The 22,632-nt window shown below is 30.4% G+C and overlaps 1 protein-coding gene across 1 annotated transcript in view; it reads left to right on the top strand.

The window, feature by feature from the left end:
• LOC143228456 (rho GTPase-activating protein 26-like) overlaps window positions 1-22,632 on the top strand; it is a 147,598-nt gene that overhangs the window by 59,652 nt on the left and 65,314 nt on the right. Inside the window, 4 exon segments of the mRNA XM_076459713.1 lie at window positions 6,752-6,847; window positions 17,622-17,683; window positions 19,395-19,466; window positions 21,004-21,105. Of these exon segments, the coding sequence (XP_076315828.1) occupies window positions 6,752-6,847; window positions 17,622-17,683; window positions 19,395-19,466; window positions 21,004-21,105 (332 nt within the window).

Raw genomic sequence — 22,632 nt, 5'->3', positions numbered from 1 at the left:
TACTTCATAATATACTAAATTACAGTTTACAGTGATGGTAGCGATGATTTTATATTTATCATGAAAAACAAACAAACTAAAAGTGGTTTGAACTTCGAAGTAGTACATCTTGCAGTGCGTTATAATTATGTGACATAACTTCTAACTTTTAGTAGGTGTAAATCTACGTTCCCTCCTCTGTTAGTGTTATAACTTGTGTTTGTGATTATTTAAATAGTAGCTTAACTTTCATGACATCGTAACCAACGTTAATGACCAAAGTATGCTGTTCTTTTACAAATAAAATTCACACGTTAGACTTAAGACATCCATCATGATATGATTAAAAAAAAATTTAGCTAAAGAATATTTGTTGAAATATGCAAATTAATTAAAATGTGTTACGTAGAGGTAAATATGTAATATATATAATCTGTGTTTCAACATTTTAAAGTTAAATGATGTATTTTTGTTGCACATACAAGGTAAGGGTGGTTTTATAATTCTATGTGATCATCATTTATGCGGGTTATGGGAAGTTATATTCATAATGATAAGAGCCTCTAAGATTTGGAATACAATTAATAAGATGTCTGGGGCAACAACAAGGAAATAGGAAAAATATTTAAAGCATAAGTTAAATATGAGGCTTGAAGGTAAGTCTCTCAAAGCTGAACAGTAGATAACTGAATGTAGTCGATAGTATAAGTTTTAGGACTGTACTGGATGAAATAAGATGTGTTATTCTACAGAAAGCAAACTTAGAATTATTAAAGGGAAATTGACTTATACTTTTAGTAATAATTTCTTAGAATTACTTATCTCTTTAAAAGGAAGTTACTTTTTGTGAAGAAGTTGGAAGGGATGTGTACTGGCTGTGTTGAAGTTTTAAGGTGTCAAAGCTAGGAAATCAAACACATTGATAGAAATTTTAAAAAAAATATTAGTTATCTGAATGATACATATTTGGGAGAAGGAAAGTGAAAGTTTACTATCTAGTCAAACTGGGACCTTGTTCTTAGTGGAGTGCCATACAAATCAGTGTAAGGGTCTTTGGTTGTTATATTTATATTAATAATACAAGTGTTTTATTAATATATTAACAGTTTACCAGTGCACTTTAACATTTGGCTGTTTAACAGATCAAAAGGGACAGTATTCCCTGTGTGGACAAACTAAGTGTATTGGAAATGTTGATCATTGACATAATACAAATTAATTGGATCAGCTGACAAGCTGGACAACAATTTGACAAATGAACATTGATTATAATAACTGTAGGATAATAAAGACGAATTATTATAATTTGGATCATACATTTGATATGGATGACTTAACTCAATGTGTGACCAAAGAAAACAATGTAAACAGTATGGTATGCAACACAAATCACTGAGACAGTGTTTTGTTTCTGGTAGTACAGGTAATAGAATTATAGACTGTACTGATAGACTGATTACAAGTCTATATCTGTAATTCAACAGATAAGCCTCACTTGGGATACTGTGTATGGTTATGATTTTATCTAAGGTTATTGAATTATGGGAGAGAGTTCAGAAGGGCTTTACTGAAATGTTTTGCAGATAAAAGGGTCATCTTTCAAGGATAAGGTAATGTGTATTAACATATATCAGTTTGAGGTGAGATGATTTTACTACCAACAATATTTTTAAGACAAGGTTAAGGTTCAGAGAACACTCCAGGTATGATATTTTTCTAATAGGACAGCTAATAGAATGAGTTTCTGTTTAAAGTTGTGGACACTAGAGCTCATGTAACTTTAAAGGGGAGTGAAAATGGTTTATTGATGTTATTTCTTAAGTTAAATTTGTGTCAATATCACAGTCACATTTCTAGCCTGTAGGTGGCAGTAGTAGCTAGATCAGTTTAATGTAAATACAATTTGTTTATGTTTATTATGAAATTTTAAATTCCTGTGTTTTTCAGTTACATATACAAGTTTTCAGACATAAGGATCTTGTTATTTTTTATACATGAATAACAATTCCAATATACACTGTAAAATCAAACTTAGTATGAGTGTACTGCAGTTATTTAGCTTCTGTCTTTAGTTGACAGTATCACTTAATCCAATTTATATGGATCAGTAATGTTGTTGTAGTTGCATACATCGTCTGTTTTTATATTTATAATCATCAAAATAAATATTTAGTTACTTATAACTGCATTCAAACTAACATAACCCATGTCATTATCAAACATAACATTTAGTAACTTATAACTGTATTCAAACTAACATAACCCACGTCATTATCAAACATAACATTTAGTAACTTGTAACTGTATTCAAACTAACATAACCCACGTCATTATCAAACATAACATTTAGTAACTTGTAACTGTATTCAAACTAACACAATCTACATCATTATCAAACATAACATTTAGTAACTTATAACTGTATTCAAACTAACACAATCTACATCATTATCAAACATAACATTTAGTAACTTGTAACTGTATTCAAACTAATACAATCTGCATCATTATCAAACATAACATTTAGCAACTTATAACTGTATTCAAACTAACACAATCTACATCATTATCAAACATAAAATTTAGTAACTTGTAACTGTATTCAAACTAATACAATCTGCATCATTATCAAACATAACATTTAGCAACTTATAACTGTATTCAAACTAACACAATCTACATCATTATCAAACATAAAATTTAGTAACTTATAACTGTATTCAAACTAATACAATCTACATCATTATCAAACATAACATTTAGTAACTTGTAACTGTATTCAAACTAATACAATCTGCATCATTATCAAACATAACATTTAGTAACTTATAACTGTATTCAAACTAACACAATCTACATCATTATCAAACATAACATTTAGTAACTTGTAACTGTATTCAAACTAACACAACCCACGTCATTATCAAACATACCATTTAGTAACTTGTAACTGTATTCAAACTAATACAATCTACATCATTATCAAACATAACATTTAGTAACTTGTAACTGTATTCAAACTAACACAATTTACATCATTATCAAACATACCATTTAGTAACTTGTAACTGTATTCAACCCAACACAATCTACATCATTATCAAACATACCATTTAGTAACTTGTGGCTGATTCAGGCTAACACAATCTACATCATTATCAAACATAACATTTAGTAACTTATAACTGTGTTCAAACTAACACAAGCCACGTCATTATCAAACATACCATTTAGTAACTTGTAACTGTATTCAAACTAATACAATCTACATCATTATCAAACATAACATTTAGTAACTTGTAACTGTATTCAAACTAACACAATCTACATCATTATCAAACATACCATTTAGTAACTTGTAACTGTATTCAACCCAACACAATCTACATCATTATCAAACATACCATTTAGTAACTTGTAACTGTATTCAAACTAACACAATCTACATCATTATCAAACATAACATTTAGTAACTTATAACTGTATTCAAACTAACACAATCTACATCATTATCAAACATAACATTTAGTAACTTATAACTGTATTCAAACTAACACAATCTACATCATTATCAAACATAACATTTAGTAACTTGTAACTGTATTCAAACTAACACAACCCACGTCATTATCAAACATAACATTTAGTAACTTATAACTGTATTCAAACTAACACAACCCACGTCATTATCAAACATACCATTTAGTAACTTATAACTGTATTCAAACTAACACAACCCACGTCATTATCAAACATACCATTTAGTAACTTATAACTGTATTCAAACTAACACAACCCACGTCATTATCAAACATACCATTTAGTAACTTATAACTGTATTCAAACTAATACAATCTACATCATTATCAAACATAACATTTAGTAACTTGTAACTGTATTCAAACTAACACAATTTACATCATTATCAAACATACCATTTAGTAACTTGTAACTGTATTCAACCCAACACAATCTACATCATTATCAAACATACCATTTAGTAACTTGTAACTGTATTCAAACTAACACAATCTACATCATTATCAAACATAACATTTAGTAACTTATAACTGTATTCAAACTAACACAACCCACGTCATTATCAAACATACCATTTAGTAACTTGTAACTGTATTCAAACTAATACAATCTACATCATTATCAAACATAACATTTAGTAACTTGTAACTGTATTCAAGGCTAACACAATCTACATCATTATCAAACATACCATTTAGTAACTTGTAACTGTATTCAACCCAACACAATCTACATCATTATCAAACATACCATTTAGTAACTTGTAACTGTATTCAAACTAACACAATCTACATCATTATCAAACATAACATTTAGTAACTTATAACTGTATTCAAACTAACACAATCTACATCATTATCAAACATAACATTTAGTAACTTATAACTGTATTCAAACTAACACAATCTACATCATTATCAAACATAACATTTAGTAACTTGTAACTGTATTCAAACTAACACAACCCACGTCATTATCAAACATAACATTTAGTAACTTATAACTGTATTCAAACTAACACAACCCACGTCATTATCAAACATACCATTTAGTAACTTATAACTGTATTCAAACTAACACAACCCACGTCATTATCAAACATACCATTTAGTAACTTATAACTGTATTCAAACTAACACAACCCACGTCATTATCAAACATACCATTTAGTAACTTATAACTGTATTCAAACTAAAACCACAGATGAGATCATTGTCATTTCTACAGTTAAAATAGCTAGTAGACACTATAGCTACAATAGATTGTCTGGATTTTAAATTTCACACAAAGCCACTCGAAAGCTGTCTGTGCTAGCCTTCTCTAATTTTGTGGTGAGACACAACACAAATGGCAGATAGTCAACACCTTTCCACACCAACTCTTGAGCCACAAATTTACCAAGAAATATTTGGATTGACCATTACAGTATAAAGTCCTCGTGATTTAAAAAGCAATTATATTCAATAACAGGGAAACAAGTCTGCCTCCTGTAGGTTATGAGTTTGGCACTCCAACCACCAGGCCAAGCCACATCTCAGCATTTTGAAAATGCAGAGTAGTGGAATTAAATGTTAAGGATGAAACACGAGCTTTGGAAAGAAACCCACAGATCATAGGTTACCAGTCACTGAGTTAGATAACAAAAGTCTAGAACAAACTTGTAAGGGATATTGGTAGGATCATTTTCTCTATTTAGAAATAATCCATTTATTATCTAACAACGTGGATGAATAGTTGTAATAATCTATAAAGTAATAACTAGTTGAATAGTTAGAATAATCAATAAAGGAATAACTAGAAACACTAACAACTAGTTGAAGAGTTGGAATAATTAATAAAGTAATTAGTAGAAATATTAACATCTAGTTGAATAGTTGGAATTATGAAGAAAGAAACAACTAGTTGAATAGTTGGAATAATCAAAAAGTAATAACTAGAAACACAAACAATTAGTTGAATACTTAGAATAATTAATAAAGTAATAACTAGAAACAATAACAACTACTTGAATAGTTGGAATAGTCAAGAAAGTTATAACTAGAAATGATAACTAGTTTTGTAGATGGAATAATGAATAAAGTAATGACTAGAAACACTAACAACTAGTTGAATATTTGGAATAATCAATAAAGTGATAACTAGAAGCAATAACAACTATTTGAATAGTTGGAATAATCAAGAAAGTTATAACTAGAAGCAATAACAACTAGTTGAATAGTGGGAATGATCAATAAAGTAATAACTAGAAGCAATAACAACTAGTTGAATAGTTGGAATAATCAATAAAGTAATAACTAGAAGCAACAACAACTAGTTGAATAGTGGGAATAATCGATAAAGTAATAACTAGAAACACTAACAAGTAGTTGAATAGTTGGAATAATCAATAAAGTAATAACTAGAAGCAACAACAACTAGTTGAATAGTGGGAATAATCAATAAAGTAATAACTAGAAACACTAACAACTAGTTGAATAGTGGGAATAATCGATAAAGTAATAACTAGAAGCAACAACAACTAGTTGAATAGTGGGAATAATCAATAAAGTAATAACTAGAAACACTAACAACTAGTTGAATATTTGGAATAATCAATAAAGTAATAACTAGAAGCAACAACAACTAGTTGAATAGTGGGAATAATCGATAAAGTAATAACTAGAAGCAATAACAACTATTTGAATAGTTGGAATAATCAATAAAGTGATAACTAGAAGCAATAACAACTATTTGAATAGTTGGAATAATCAAGAAAGTTATAACTAGAAGCAATAACAACTAGTTGAATAGTGGGAATAATCAATAAAGTAATAACTAGAAGCAACAACAACTAGTTGAATAGTGGGAATAATCAATAAAGTAATAACTAGAAACACTAACAAGTAGTTGAATAGTGGGAATAATCAATAAAGTAATAACTAGAAACATTAAAAACTAGTTGAATAGTTGGAATAATTAATAAAGTATCATCTACTAGAGTTGTTTAATAATGATTTTGTGATTGGTATTTAGACCTTGTCTTGATTATACATGACATTCATCTTGTTGTTTTTCTGTTTTGGGTGTTCTTTTAATTGTCACTAGTTGTATTTTGTAATTGAGGCTCTTGTCAGTTATGTTTTCCTAGAGTTTGCTATTTGCATAAGCAGTGAAGTGATTGAAGTTAAATCTAACAACTGGTGATTACCAATTTTGTGTGAACTTGAGTGTTAATTCTTGTTGTTTTTTTCAGCTCTTTCCCGAGCTCAGCGAAGTCTGGCCAAAACTTTATCTAACTTCCAGTTTGAGTGTATTGGAAGCAGTTTAACTGATGACGAAATTGTCATTGGTAAGAACTTGTTTTATAGTTGTGTTGTTTGTACAGTATGTATTATGTGTTTGTTTTGTAGTTATGTAGCTGTGTTATTTGTACAAAATGTATTGTGTTTGTTTTATAGTTATGTAGTTGTGTTGTTTGTACAGTGTATATTGCACTTGTTTTATAGTTATGTAGCTGTGTTGTTTGTACAGTATGTATTGTGTTTGTTTTATAGTTATATAGTTGTGTTGTTTGTACAGTATGTATTATGTGTTTGTTTTGTAGTTATGTAGCTGTGTTGTTTGTACAAAATGTATTGTGTTTGTTTTATAGTTATGTAGTTGTGTTGTTTGTACAGTGTATATTGCACTTGTTTTATAGTTATGTAGCTGTGTTGTTTGTACAGTATGTATTATGTGTTTGTTTTATAGTTATATAGTTGTGTTGTTTGTACAGTATGTATTGTGTTTGTTTTATAGTTATATAGTTGTGTTGTTTGTACAGTATGTATTATGTGTTTGTTTTGTAGTTATGTAGCTGTGTTGTTTGTACAAAATGTATTGTGTTTGTTTTGTAGTTATGTAGCTGTGTTGTTTGTACAAAATGTATTGTGTTTGTTTTATAGTTATGTAGTTGTGTTGTTTGTACAGTATGTATTGTACTTGTTTTATAGTTATGTAGCTGTGTTGTTTGTACAGTATGTATTATGTGTTTGTTTTGTAGTTATGTAGCTGTGTTGTTTGTACAAAATGTATTGTGTTTGTTTTATAGTTATGTAGTTGTGTTGTTTGTACAGTATGTATTGTACTTGTTTTGTAGTTATGTAGCTGTGTTGTTTGCATAGTATGTATTATGTGTTTGTTTTATAGTTATGTAGCTGTGTTGTTTGTACAGTATGTATTGTGTTTGTTTTATAGTTATGTAGCTGTGTTGTTTGTACAGTATGTATTGTGTTTGTTTTATAGGTATGTAGTTGTGTTGTTTGTACAGTATGTATTGTGTTTGTTTTGTAGTTATGTAGCTGTGTTGTTTGTACAAAATGTATTGTGTTTGTTTTATAGGTATGTAGCTGTGTTGTTTGTACAGTATGTATTATGTACTTGTTTTATAGGTATGTAGCTGTGTTGTTTGTACAGTATGTATTATGTACTTGTTTTATAGTTATGTAGATGGGTTGTTTGTACAGTATGTATTATGTTTGTTTTATAGTAATGTAGCTGTTTGTACGGTATGTATTATGTGTTTGTTTTAGTTATGTAGCTGTGTTGTTTGTACAAAATGTATTGTGTTTGTTTTATAGTTATGTAGCTGTGTTGTTTGTACAGTATGTATTGTGTTTGTTTTATAGGTATGTAGTTGTGTTGTTTGTACAGTATGTATTGTGTTTGTTTTGTAGTTATGTAGCTGTGTTGTTTGTACAAAATGTATTGTGTTTGTTTTATAGGTATGTAGCTGTGTTGTTTGTACAGTATGTATTATGTACTTGTTTTATAGTAATGTAGCTGTTTGTACGGTATGTATTATGTGTTTGTTTTGTAGTTATGTAGCTGTGTTGTTTGTACAGTATGTATTATGTACTTGTTTTATAGTTATGTAGATGGGTTGTTTGTACAGTATGTATTATGTTTGTTTTATAGTAATGTAGCTGTTTGTACGGTATGTATTATGTGTTTGTTTTAGTTATGTAGCTGTGTTGTTTGTACAAAATGTATTGTGTTTGTTTTATAGTTATGTAGCTGTGTTGTTTGTACAGTATGTATTGTGTTTGTTTTATAGGTATGTAGTTGTGTTGTTTGTACAGTATGTATTGTGTTTGTTTTGTAGTTATGTAGCTGTGTTGTTTGTACAAAATGTATTGTGTTTGTTTTATAGGTATGTAGCTGTGTTGTTTGCATAGTATGTATTATGTACTTGTTTTATAGTAATGTAGCTGTTTGTACGGTATGTATTGTGTTTGTTTTGTAGTTATGTAGCTGTGTTGTTTGCATAGTATGTATTATGTGTTTGTTTTATAGTTATGTAGCTGTGTTGTTTGTACAAAATGTATTGTGTTTGTTTTGTAGTTATGTAGCTGTGTTGTTTGCATAGTATGTATTATGTGTTTGTTTTATAGTTATGTAGCTGTGTTGTTTGTACAGTATGTATTGTGTTTGTTTTATAGTAATGTAGCTGTGTTGTTTGTACAGTATGTATTGTGTTTGTTTTATAGTAATGTAGCTGTTTGTACAGTATGTATTGTGTTTGTTTTATAGTTATGTAGCTGTGTTGTTTGTACAATTATGTATTGTGTTTGTTTTATAGGTATGTAGTTGTGTTGTTTGTACAGTATGTATTGTGTTTGTTTTATAGGTATGTAGCTGTGTTGTTTGTACAGTATGTATTATGTGTTTGTTTTATAGGTATGTAGCTGTGTTGTTTGCATAGTATGTATTATGTGTTTGTTTTATAGTTATGTAGCTGTGTTGTTTGTACAGTATGTATTGTGTTTGTTTTATAGTTATGCAGATGGGTTGTTTGTACAGTATGTATTATGTTTGTTTTATAGTAATGTAGCTGTTTGTACGGTATGTATTATGTGTTTGTTTTAGTTATGTAGCTGTGTTGTTTGTACAAAATGTATTGTGTTTGTTTTATAGTTATGTAGCTGTGTTGTTTGTACAGTATGTATTGTGTTTGTTTTATAGGTATGTAGTTGTGTTGTTTGTACAGTATGTATTGTGTTTGTTTTGTAGTTATGTAGCTGTGTTGTTTGTACAAAATGTATTGTGTTTGTTTTATAGGTATGTAGCTGTGTGTTGTTTGTACAGTATGTATTATGTACTTGTTTTATAGTAATGTAGCTGTTTGTACGGTATGTATTATGTGTTTGTTTTGTAGTTATGTAGCTGTGTTGTTTGTACAGTATGTATTATGTACTTGTTTTATAGTTATGTAGATGGGTTGTTTGTACAGTATGTATTATGTTTGTTTTATAGTAATGTAGCTGTTTGTACGGTATGTATTATGTGTTTGTTTTAGTTATGTAGCTGTGTTGTTTGTACAAAATGTATTGTGTTTGTTTTATAGGTATGTAGTTGTGTTGTTTGTACAGTATGTATTGTGTTTGTTTTGTAGTTATGTAGCTGTGTTGTTTTGTACAAAATGTATTGTGTTTGTTTTATAGGTATGTAGCTGTGTTGTTTTGTACAGTATGTATTATGTACTTGTTTTATAGTAATGTAGCTGTTTGTATGCGGTTATGTATTATGTGTTTGTTTTGTAGTTATGTAGCTGTGTTGTTTTTGTACAATTATGTATTATGTACTTGTTTTATAGTTATGTAGATGGGTTGTTTGTACAGTATTATGTATTATGTTTGTTTTATAGTAATGTAGCTGTTTGCATGCGGTATGTATTATGTGTTTGTTTTAGTTATGTAGCTGTGTTGTTTGTACAAAATGTATTGTGTTTGTTTTTTATAGTTATGTAGCTGTGTTGTTTGTACAATTATGTATTGTGTTTGTTTTATAGGTATGTAGTTGTGTTGTTTGTACAGTATGTATTGTGTTTGTTTTGTAGTTATGTAGCTGTGTTGTTTGTACAAAATGTATTGTGTTTGTTTTATAGGTATGTAGCTGTGTTGTTTGTACAGTATGTATTATGTACTTGTTTTATAGTAATGTAGCTGTTTGTACGGTATGTATTATGTGTTTGTTTTGTAGTTATGTAGCTGTGTTGTTTGTACAGTATGTATTGTGTTTGTTTTATAGTTATGTAGCTGTGTTGTTTGTACAAAATGTATTGTGTTTGTTTTATAGTTATGTAGCTGTGTTGTTTGTACAGTATGTATTGTGTTTGTTTTATAGGTATGTAGCTGTGTTGTTTGTACAGTATGTATTATGTACTTGTTTTATAGTTATGTAGCTGTGTTGTTTGTACAGTATGTATTGTGTTTGTTTTATAGGTATGTAGCTGTGTTGTTTGTACAGTATGTATTATGTACTTGTTTTATAGTAATGTAGCTGTTTGTACGGTATGTATTATGTGTTTGTTTTAGTTATGTAGCTGTGTTGTTTGTACAAAATGTATTGTGTTTGTTTTATAGTTATGTAGCTGTGTTGTTTGTACAGTATGTATTGTGTTTGTTTTATAGGTATGTAGCTGTGTTGTTTGTACAGTATGTATTATGTACTTGTTTTATAGTTATGTAGATGGGTTGTTTGTACAGTATGTATTATGTTTGTTTTATAGTAATGTAGCTGTTTGTACGGTATGTATTATGTGTTTGTTTTAGTTATGTAGCTGTGTTGTTTGTACAAAATGTATTGTGTTTGTTTTATAGTTATGTAGCTGTGTTGTTTGTACAAAATGTATTGTGTTTGTTTTATAGTTATGTAGCTGTGTTGTTTGTACAAAATGTATTGTGTTTGTTTTATAGTTATGTAGCTGTGTTGTTTGTACAAAATGTATTGTGTTTGTTTTATAGTTATGTAGCTGTGTTGTTTGTACAGTATGTATTGTGTTTGTTTTATAGGTATGTAGTTGTGTTGTTTGTACAGTATGTATTGTGTTTGTTTTGTAGTTATGTAGCTGTGTTGTTTGTACAAAATGTATTGTGTTTGTTTTATAGGTATGTAGCTGTGTTGTTTGTACAGTATGTATTATGTACTTGTTTTATAGTAATGTAGCTGTTTGTACGGTATGTATTATGTGTTTGTTTTGTAGTTATGTAGCTGTGTTGTTTGTACAGTATGTATTATGTACTTGTTTTATAGTTATGTAGATGGGTTGTTTGTACAGTATGTATTATGTTTGTTTTATAGTAATGTAGCTGTGTTGTTTGTACAGTATGTATTGTGTTTGTTTTGTAGTTATGTAGCTGTGTTGTTTGCATAGTATGTATTATGTGTTTGTTTTATAGTTATGTAGCTGTGTTGTTTGTACAGTATGTATTGTGTTTGTTTTATAGTAATGTAGCTGTGTTGTTTGTACAGTATGTATTGTGTTTGTTTTATAGTAATGTAGCTGTTTGTACAGTATGTATTGTGTTTGTTTTATAGTTATGTAGATGTGTTGTTTGTACAGTATGTATTGTTTGTTTTATAGTTATGTAGATGTGTTGTTTGCATAGTATGTATTATGTGTTTGTTTTATAGTTATGTAGCTGTGTTGTTTGTACAGTATGTATTGTGTTTGTTTTATAGTAATGTAGCTGTTTGTACAGTATGTATTGTGTTTGTTTTATAGTTATGTAGATGTGTTGTTTGTACAGTATGTATTGTGTTTGTTTTATAGTTATGTAGATGTGTTGTTTGTACAGTATGTATTGTGTTTGTTTTATAGTTATGTAGATGTGTTGTTTGTACAATATGTATTGTGTTTTATAGTTATGTAGCTGTGTTTGTACGGTATGTATTATGTGTTTGTTTTATAGTTATGTAGCTGTGTTGTTTGCATAGTATGTATTATGTGTTTGTTTTATAGTTATGTAGCTGTGTTGTTTGTACAGTATGTATTAGGTACTTTTTTATAGTTATGTAGCTGTGTTGTTTGTACAGTATGTATTAGGTACTTTTTTATAGTTATGTAGCTGTGTTGTTTGTACAGTATGTATTAGGTACTTTTTTATAGTTATGTAGATGTGTTGTTTGTACAGTATGTATTATGTGTTTGTTTTATAATTATGTAGCTGTGTTGTTTGTACAGTATATATTTTATAGTTGTATGTATACATTTTATGTAGCTACATTGTTATATTGTCAAGTCATATCAAGATTGTAAAATGCATCTCGTTACATTGTCTTCTCTGTATCTTAGAAGTAGAAAGACATAACGATGTCAAGTGTATCAGTGTAAGTTGACTTCTCTGTATATATCTTTTAGGACTAAAGTCATAACAATAATGTGAAATATTTCACTTTATATTGTCTGTATTTTCAACCTTAACAAACGTTTACCCATGCGTTTGCACAACAAAGAACTATTTTGTAGTGTCACTGCTGTGAAACATGTTGTACATGCCATAAGGTTTGAAGGAAGCCCCTACACTTGTTAATATATATTGTGTAATTATCATTAAACTACAGCCTTAAGAGTCTTTTCAGATTGTAAAATAGTTGTGTTGTTTGCACAATATACATATATTACGTACCTGTTATATAGTTGTTGTTTTTTTTGTGCAGTTCTAGTCCTTAATAGGAGACATTGGATACTCTGATAGTTACTGGTTGCACTTTGACAGAATTGGTGGTACTACTGTAACTGTGTAAAAGGTGGTTGGTTCCAGGATTCTTGTTGTTTGGCTTCTATTACTTCAGTTGAACTTGTTCCATCTTTTGACAATATTCACCAGATATTGTTACCATGTTTGCTTTTGCTTCTAATTTTATTTTCATGATGAGTTTCATGGAATCTCACCTTTGTCTTTCATTGCTTGGATTGCACAGATGCAATTTTTTATTTTTCCTATCTTCAGTTTTATTTCACTGGATGTTAGTCTAACTTGTTTCATGAGACTCTATCAGTTGGATCTCCTATTTCCTTTTCTATTTTTATGTCTTTATGTCATGACTTGTGGTTCATACTTGTTTTCCACCTGCACTTGATTTCTTAATTCCAGATGACTTACTTTTAGATACTTGTCCAAAGTTTACCCTGGACTAAATTTTTCTGTAGCCAGGCTATTAGCCAAATTATTTTTTTTGGTAGCCAATTTTAGCCAGTGTTTTAGCCAGATAGGTTTGATCCATTATCCAACCCTCCAGCCAGTCACATACGATAAGACAGTCAAAGAATAAATGACAACTAAGTTCTTGTCATACATTTTATTTCAATGAATTTATCATTTATCAAATTTATTATAAAACAACAGTTTCACAGTTACAAAGTTATCAAATTGCATGCATCATGCATCACAACATCTTTTTAATGTAATAACACTGCTAAAGTATTGGGAAATAAATTGACATAGGCATATTTTTTTTATTATATTTAGTAATTTTTATAAGTTTAACTATCCAAATAAGTCTCAACATTTACTCAGTCAATAAATACCTTTTGTTTTCTGATGCTTGGTGAGGTTGTCTTTTTTCATCACTGCACAACCAGTTGTGAAAGTGTTTGAGTTCGGTACTTTAATGCACAATGTGCAAAACATTTGCTTTGTAGAGGCTTCATATTTGAGCCAGTGAAATTCATTCAACTATTTTTCTTGGAATGATCGTGAACTGTCAGTTTCAGATTTGGATTTGTTTGATGGAGGCATTAGACAACTTTCACTGTCTAAGGGGCATTTGGCCTGTGAAGAAGGCATTCTGAGATCTGATGAATTTGCTGCATGTTGGCTCAATTTATAGAGATTCTTTCCACTAATTAACATTTAGTTTTTTACAAGTACGTGTTTATTATGGTACTAATCCAGTAATCGCTTTTAATTAAACTTGCCGGCCAAGCCATGCGCCATTAGATAATGTAATTGCACGTGTGAAAGCCATCACAATCTTTGTGGTCGTCCTTTAATTACAGCGCCGCTAATCAACCACATATAAATGAGTTATTCATGTCAAGCCGTTAGGTCGTGTTGATTGAACAATTTTTCACACGTTTGTCAATCCTGTCCATGACCTTGCATGAATGCAGACGGGTTATTGATTTTTATCTGCTTACCTCATACTTGCATTAAAAAAACGTTGATGTAGTGAACCGGTCTAGCATTTTGTAAACAAACAGTGTTTTGCTGGTGTATTCACCAATTACAATTTTTCTTCGCCAAAAAACAAAAATAATAGCCATTGGCGAATATGGCGAGCGACAGCGTGAGCCCTGCTTGTCTTATTCAGTGTTATCTTAGAAACCTCCATCTGGAACACTTCATTTGAGAAAGTGTTTAGTTGTGTTATTCACACTTTATAAACTGCAGCTGATGTTGCTTTACATCAGTTTTGTCTGATTACTTTGATTTCCAAGAGGTCCCAACAGGTGACAACAAGAGTCTTGTTAGAGTGCTCCTTGTCAGGTTCCTTGTCCTTGAGAGTCTTGTTAGAGTGCTCCTTGTCAGGTTCCTTGTCCTTGAGAGTCTTGTTAGAGTGTTCCTTGTCAGGTTCCTTGTCCTTGAGAGTCTTGTTAGAGTGCTCCTTGTCAGTTTCCTTGTCCTTGAGAGTCTTGTTAGAGTGCTCCTTGTCAGGTTCCTTGTCCTTGAGAGTCTTGTTAGAGTGCTCCTTGTCAGGTTCCTTGTCCTTGAGAGTCTTGTTAGAGTGCTCCTTGTCAGGTTCCTTGTCCTTGAGAGTCTTGTTAGAGTGCTCCTTGTCAGGTTCCTTGTCCTTGAGAGTCTTGTTAGAGTGCTCCTTGTCAGGTTCCTTGTCCTTGAGAGTCTTGTTAGAGTGCTCCCTGTCAGGTTCCTTGTCCTTGAGAGTCTTGTTAGAGTGATCCTTGTCCTCTTCTATCTGATATCTCCATCTCTTGCAAGGTTGTCTACTGTGAATCTTGCTACTTTCTTGCTTTTGAAGCTGCCTTTCAGCTCAAACCTATTGGAATTCTGTTCTCCCTTTTAAAATTCAGTCAACCTCTTTTGCCCCACCCTGATCTCTCTTGCACCTTTAGCACATAAGGGAGACTGTCTGTATGGGTAATGAATGCATTCATTGGGTCTTCACTTACACTACTGTATGGATAAGTGGCTCCTTCTTGCAGTCTCTTCTCTCTTTGGAGTCATCATGTTTTGGTTAACTGGATATGTTCTTCAAGTTTGTCTTGGCTACAACTATCTGATTTGATTGTCTTTATAAAGTTGTTTGCTGGTGTGCTGAGCCTTCTCCTTTGTTTGTGAGACATGGATATTCTGGTTACCAGAGCTCTCATGTCTTATTACCTTCTTGCAAGAGTTGTTCTACTGCTTTTGGGGACTCTGGTTTTGCTCAAGTTCCTTATTTTTCTGACATGTTTTCATTTTAGTTGAGCCCATGATGTCAATGAAATATGTCTAAAGGTTGTTTTTCTTCTGTTATATCTCTCCATCATGATAATATAAAGACTTTAAGGCTGTGTATCTGGTGCAACATTGATTAGAATCACATGACTTTTAGGACTACAGATCTAATGTAACACTAAGGTGAACAAACTGACTTCTAGGGTTATAGACTTGATGTAATACTGAGTACATTCTTGGGCTACATTCTTGGTGTAACAGACTACAAATAATTGATTTCTGGGGCTAATGACATTGTGTGATACTATTTAAATTATGTTTCCATAGTTTCACTTGTTTGATATTCCTTGCAATAATTATGGATAAGATCCAGTTGCAAGTGGATTAGATGTTTGGCTTTCATGGTACAAAACTTTAACCAGTTAGAAGTGGGTTAGTTGTTTGGCTTTTATGGTACAAAACTGTAACCAGTTATAAGTGGATTAGATGTCAGTCTTTCATGGTACAAAACTGTAACCAGTTATAAGTGGATTAGATGTCAGTCTTTCATGGTACAAAACTGTAACCAGTTAGAAGTGGGTTAGTTGTTTGGCTTTATGGTACAAAACTGTAACCAGTTAGAAGTGGATTAGATGTCAGTCTTTTATGGTACAAAACTGTAACCAGTTATAAGTGGATTAGATGTCAGTCTTTCATGGTACAAAACTGTAACCAGTTATAAGTGGATTAGATGTCAGTCTTTCATGGTACAAAACTGTAACCAGTTATAAGTGGATTAGATGTCAGTCTTTCATGGTACAAAACTGTAACCAGTTATAAGTGGGATTAGATGTTTGGCTTTCTTGGTACAAAACTGTAACCAGTTATAAGTGGGATTAGATGTTTGGCTTTCATGGTACAAAACTGTAACCAGTTAGAAGTGAATTGGATGTATATTTTACATTTAGAAATACAGTAAAATTATTTCATATTAACAGGATAAGATATATATTAGTTAGATACTGTTCTTTTTAAGGTATGGTAGACCTTATCTTGTTTATTAACTTTACTTAAAAGTGAGGTATGGTAGACTTTATCTTGTTTATTAAGTAAGGAATGGTAGACCTTATCTTGTTTATTATCTTTATTTGAAAGTAAGGTATGGTAGAATTTATCTTCTTTATTAAGTAAGGTATGGTAGACCTTATCTTTATTATCTGTATTTGAAAGTAAGGTATGGTAGAATTTATCTTGTTTATTAAGTAAGGAATGGTAGACTTTATCTTGTTTATTAAGTAAGGAATGGTGGACCTTATCTTGTTTGTTAAGTTTATTTAAAAGTAAGGTATGGTGGACCTTATCTTGTTTATTAACTTTATTTTAAAGTTCTGTCTAATAAACCTTGTCTTGTTTATTTTTCATAATGTTAATGGACTTAATCATAATTTTCGATTAATTGATTATTTTATTGGTACCTAAATGATAAATCAAGCTAACAACCAGCTATAGAAGTTTTGTATTATAAATGTTAACATATGACAGATTTGTGTATTATAATGTATGTGTTAGCTTCGTTTTAGAGTTGTAGGCCAGAGACCATAATTTATATATTATAAACCTTAACATACCTGTTAATTTCATTTACAAATGTCTATTTTCTTAACACTATTCTTGTTATTATGTTTAACCTCATTTACAGTTCATTATGATAAATGTTAACATCTTTATTAATCTATTTCATAGTTATGTGTCATTAAGATGTTTATTGACCTTGTTTAAGGGACATGTCATAATTATTAACATGTTTATCAGTGTGATATACATAGTGTTTTATTTAACTAAATACATTTTTTAACTTTATTTAAAAGTTGTATGTAAGAAAAATGTTTACTGATTCAAGATGTATCTGATATCTTTATATAGCTGGGTCTTTTAAAGAGTTCGGACGTCTGCTTTCAATGATAGAAGATGAAAGAGACAGGATGGTATGTAGTTAAGTAAAGAAACGTAAACAGTTGAAAAAATTAAAAGTTGTGTCTATTCCTATGTTTAAACAATATAACATTCTTAAGTTTGTTTCTATTTATAAATAACTAATTTTTATTTTAAATTCCTTGCTGCAGAGATACAGAGATAGAAGTAATTGCTGTGACATCTGTGCTTTATTAGAGATATTAACTGATAATTAACTTATTATCATTTGAAAAGTGATTGTTTAATTGAATATACTTTTTATATCTGAAAAAACAAATTTAAAACTACAAGTGCTCATACAATAATGTCCAGTCCATGACTGGAGAACTGTAGCTCAACCTGGTGGTTGATTTATAAACCTGTTGCAGGACCAGAGAATATAGCTCTGTGGAGAAGGTTCCATAATGTCATCAGTCTATATTATATGTAAATATTTATAATTACAATAATTAAAACACTTTCTTGTATATATAGTTTAAAACTGTATTGAAACCCTATGGCTTCTGCTTAAAATCACATTCTAGATGTACAAGTTCAGATGTGAACTTCATCTTCATGAACTCTAGAAGATGACTTGTATGTATAGAATGTCATCTTGAAGTGAAAGCTTCAATAAAACTATTCATCAGCATGTTTTACTCGCATGTTGATGACCATTCCCACAGTAAAGGAAAGGAGGATATATTTTTAAGGTGTCCCCTCATATGTCAAAGGAAAATATCACTGTGGGTTTTAATGGAGTGTGTCCAACTTTCTAGCAGTTTTTCTCATAAGAAAATGCATGTGACACTATATGGGAATGACCCAGCACAATAAGTAATAAGAACAAAAGTGACTGGCCACATTCCTTGACCAGCATTCTATTTCTAAAACTACACTCATGGGTAGAAACTTGTATGTGTGAAACTTCTTGTTGAACCTGAAATAATAACTATACTAACTAAAGAACACAAGTACAAAGTACATGGCTGTGTACCACACCTTAGGACACAGTGTCAGAAAGACATATGAAACTACTGAACAGATCATCAGAATTATTGTTATTTCAAAGAGGAAGCTTGACTTTTTGTTGCAGTTATTTTGAATATTATGTGAAAAAATGTATGAAAGAATAACAGACATTGTAGTTTCTTGAATTTAAGTTTCATGGGTGTTGCTCAGCCACAGTGTTTGTAGTGTTTCAGATTGTGTACCAGTTACACTAAGTACTCTGCATAGAGTGTTTCTTATACTTCGTGTATACATCATAAATCTTCTAAACCAGTGGTTTCCAACCTTTTTATGCCCTGCATCCCTAAAAAAAATTTTAATATGTTCTCACACCCCTCAAAGTAATTATTTATTTAAGAATAAAGGTGAAGGTGGCCAAAACAAATGTTATCTCACACTCCCTGGGGGTGCGAGTACCTCTGGTTGGGAACCACTGTTCTAAACAGTATCTATTTGTACATAAACTGACATCATCTGGCTAAACTGTGTTGTTACCTTTATATTCTGTGTGTGTGTCCTTGTTTCTTTACTGTTTACAAAGTGAGAGTTAAAAAGCATGTCTCCTTAGGTGGAGAGAGCCTAGACTATAATTATTCATAGTTTCAGAAATTTATTTAATAGAATAACTTTTCTTTCATTTCAAATCAGGTTAAAAACCAAGAAAGACTACAATTATTAATATTTTTACAAGTATAGTTTCTGGAATAATTTTCTCCTTTCATTTCTGTTTAGCTGGAGAGAGCTCAGACTACAATTATTGATCCTATTGAAAGGTTCAGGAAAGAAAAGATTGGTGGTGCAAAGGTAGTGAATTACATTATTGATTGATGGTATTAAAGTAAGAATTACATTATTGATTGATGGTATTAAAGTGAGAATTATGTTATTGATTGATGGTATTAAAGTAAGAATTACATTATTGGTTGACGGTATCAAAGTAAGAATTACATTATTGGTTGATGGTATCAAAGTAAGAATTACATTATTGGTTGACGGTATCAAAGTAAGAATTACATTATTGGTTGACGGTATCAAAGTAAGAATTACATTATTGGTTGACGGTATCAAAGTAAGAATTACATTATTGGTTGACGGTATCAAAGTAAGAATTAAATTTGGTTGACGGTATCAAAGTAAGAATTACATTATTGGTTGACGGTATCAAAGTAAGAATTACATTTGGTTGACGGTATCAAAGTAAGAATTACATTTGGTTGACGGTATCAAAGTAAGAATTACATTTGGTTGACGGTATCAAAGTAAGAATTACATTTGGTTGACGGTATCAAAGTAAGAATTACATTTGGTTGACGGTATCAAAGTAAGAATTACATTTGGTTGACGGTATCAAAGTAAGAATTACATTTGGTTGACGGTATCAAAGTAAGAATTACATTATTGGTTAACGGTATTAAAGTATAAATTCTGAATATTCACAGAACAAAGTTTAGGAACACACTTAGTTTTATCTAGTGTATTTTTCATTATTTTATGATGAGACCTGTAAGATACAATGATCTTTAAAGAGTTGTCATTTTATGAATAGATCATTTGTATGTCCTAACTGATAAGTAGTTTAGTAAGATGTTTGTATAGATATTTTTTAGGCTCAAACTGATAAGTAGTTTAAACTAGATATAAGAAACTGCTCACTTTGTATTCAACTGATAATGATATTAGTTATTGAAAGTGAAATAGTGTTAATCTTATTTTTATAAAACATGTATTAAGTACAAGATATAATCAACCATTATTTGGGTGTAAGTATATTATTGTTTAATTTTCTGTGGAAACTTGTAAACCATAAGAAAACTCTTGTAATATAATCATCTTTGTTTTAATTTTGATGTTCAAACTTCCTAGACTGTACTTTACATTTAAACCATTAAAAACAGAATTAATTGAAACAAGAAGCATGTAAACTTTTTCGGTTTCTGAAGAATTAGTCATGAAAGGCTTGTTTTATTTTGTGTTCTTCCTGCTTGAGACCAGGTTTAGACAGAAGACAATAAACTTTATTTATTGATGGATTGCATCTACATAGGAAACTTTGGAAGACATCTTGAACTGCTGGTACTTGAAGCTTGAGACATTGCCCAAAACACCCTAGTTGGATGCAGTCTCCAACAGCAACTTTCAAGAATGGTTTTCTTATCATTCATGAAAGATAAATTTGTAACAGTTCCATTTGTGATACTTATGTTCCCTACATTTGCTAAAACAAACAATGTGTAGATCTCATGTGTAATCAGTATAAAGTGTCTTAATTTCTCTTATGGGAGGTTTAATTTTTCTTTTTGTGCTATCAACCTATTTAATTTGTTTGATTTTGCTTGTAAAGGAAGGAAAGAAAAAATTTGACAAGGAAACGGCCAAATTTTGTCAAATTCAGGAACGACACCTCAATCTTTCTACAAAGAAAAATGAAAACCAACTTCAGGAGGTAAGAATGAATATATTGGATGTGTGTCTTGTGTGTTGTTCTATTAATTCAATTTGATCATTTTTGATTTGGAAACTGATTTGTTATGATATAGATGAAGTGGTTGTCAAATGGAGTTAAAGGTGGGAACAGTTGGGTTGCAGTAATTAGGAGTAAACAAATACGTTTATTTGTAAAATGACTAAAACTCTACTGACATAAGATTACATGTATGCTTGTCAGTCTAATCATGTGTTCAGAGTACAGACCAGTTATCTTCAGGTTTTTACTTCCTGCTAATATATAGATTTCTTGGTTCATGTTAACTAAAATATGCTTTTTTTTACTGTAATGTTTAAAATATGTATTACATAATTCATACATATTCTAATAACTAAAACAATATCTTTTAGAGATATTTGACTTACCTCACTTTTATGAGTGCTCGGATTATGAAACTGTAGAGTATACATGTGTTTCTCTACTAGAATATGTTAGGAGTAACAGAGATGGTGTTCTGGTGTTATGAAGGTGTTCAGTGATTGAATTAATTAAATAAAATTACATATTCTTGGTGGTGAAGCTATGAAGAAGATTACATTCCCTCGTGAATTGTTTGTTTTATTTACTGTATGCAATATGTTGGTCACAATTAAAGAATACAAGGGGATCATGCATTTCTGATAAGGAAAGTCAACTAAAAAGATGAAATCCTCAAGGAAAGTTTAATTAATCTGGAATGTAGAAGTGTTATATTTCTACTCCTGGTGTTATTTATTGGATTCATATTTTTTTAAATATAAAATAGTGAAAATTATAAACGATATTTTACAAGATGGTGAACAGTATATTACATGTTCATTTTACTGGTATATTGTTAGTTACTGTTCTCTGTAAAACTGGATATAGTTATCCTGAAGTCCAGAAAGCAGCAATACTTTATCCTGAAGTCCAGAAAGCAGCAATACTTTATCCTGAAGTCCAGAAAGCAGCAATACTTGGCAAAACCTGTCATTCATTGAATAGCTGTTAAGATGTGTTTCCTTTGACTAGTGGTCTTTGGATTAAAGTACACAATCTCACCAAAATTTATGGGACACAAATCATTGTCTTTATTCTGAGAAATTAGTAGTGGCCTCAATTGAACTTTGGGTTTGTAAGGAAACTTGTTTGATTATTGAACTTTGGGTTTGTAAGGAAACTTGTTTGATTATTGAACTTTGGGTTTGTAAGGAAACTTGTTTGATTATTGAACTTTGGGTTTGTAAGGAAACTTGTTTGATTATTGAACTTTGGGTTTGTAAGGAAACTTGTTTGATTGTTGAATTTTGGGTTGTGGTTGGGTGTCTTCTGTGAGCAGCATGTAGATTAAAAATAATATCTGATGAAAAGTAAGAATTTTTTCTTGGAACATTAACTTTCTTGTTAATGTGACACATCTGTCTGTTATTATTCAGTGGTCTTAAGTTTAATGTCATATCTCTACTGAGCAGTAATATTTACATTAGTGTATTATTTCTTTTCACAGCAATATCCTTTAGGGTAATA

The sequence above is a fragment of the Tachypleus tridentatus genome, chromosome 10, assembly GCF_004210375.1.
Source record: "Tachypleus tridentatus isolate NWPU-2018 chromosome 10, ASM421037v1, whole genome shotgun sequence".
Lineage (NCBI taxonomy): Eukaryota > Metazoa > Arthropoda > Merostomata > Xiphosura > Limulidae > Tachypleus > Tachypleus tridentatus.
Note: the sequence above shows the minus strand (reverse complement) of the source record. Positions and strands in the feature narration are given on the sequence as shown.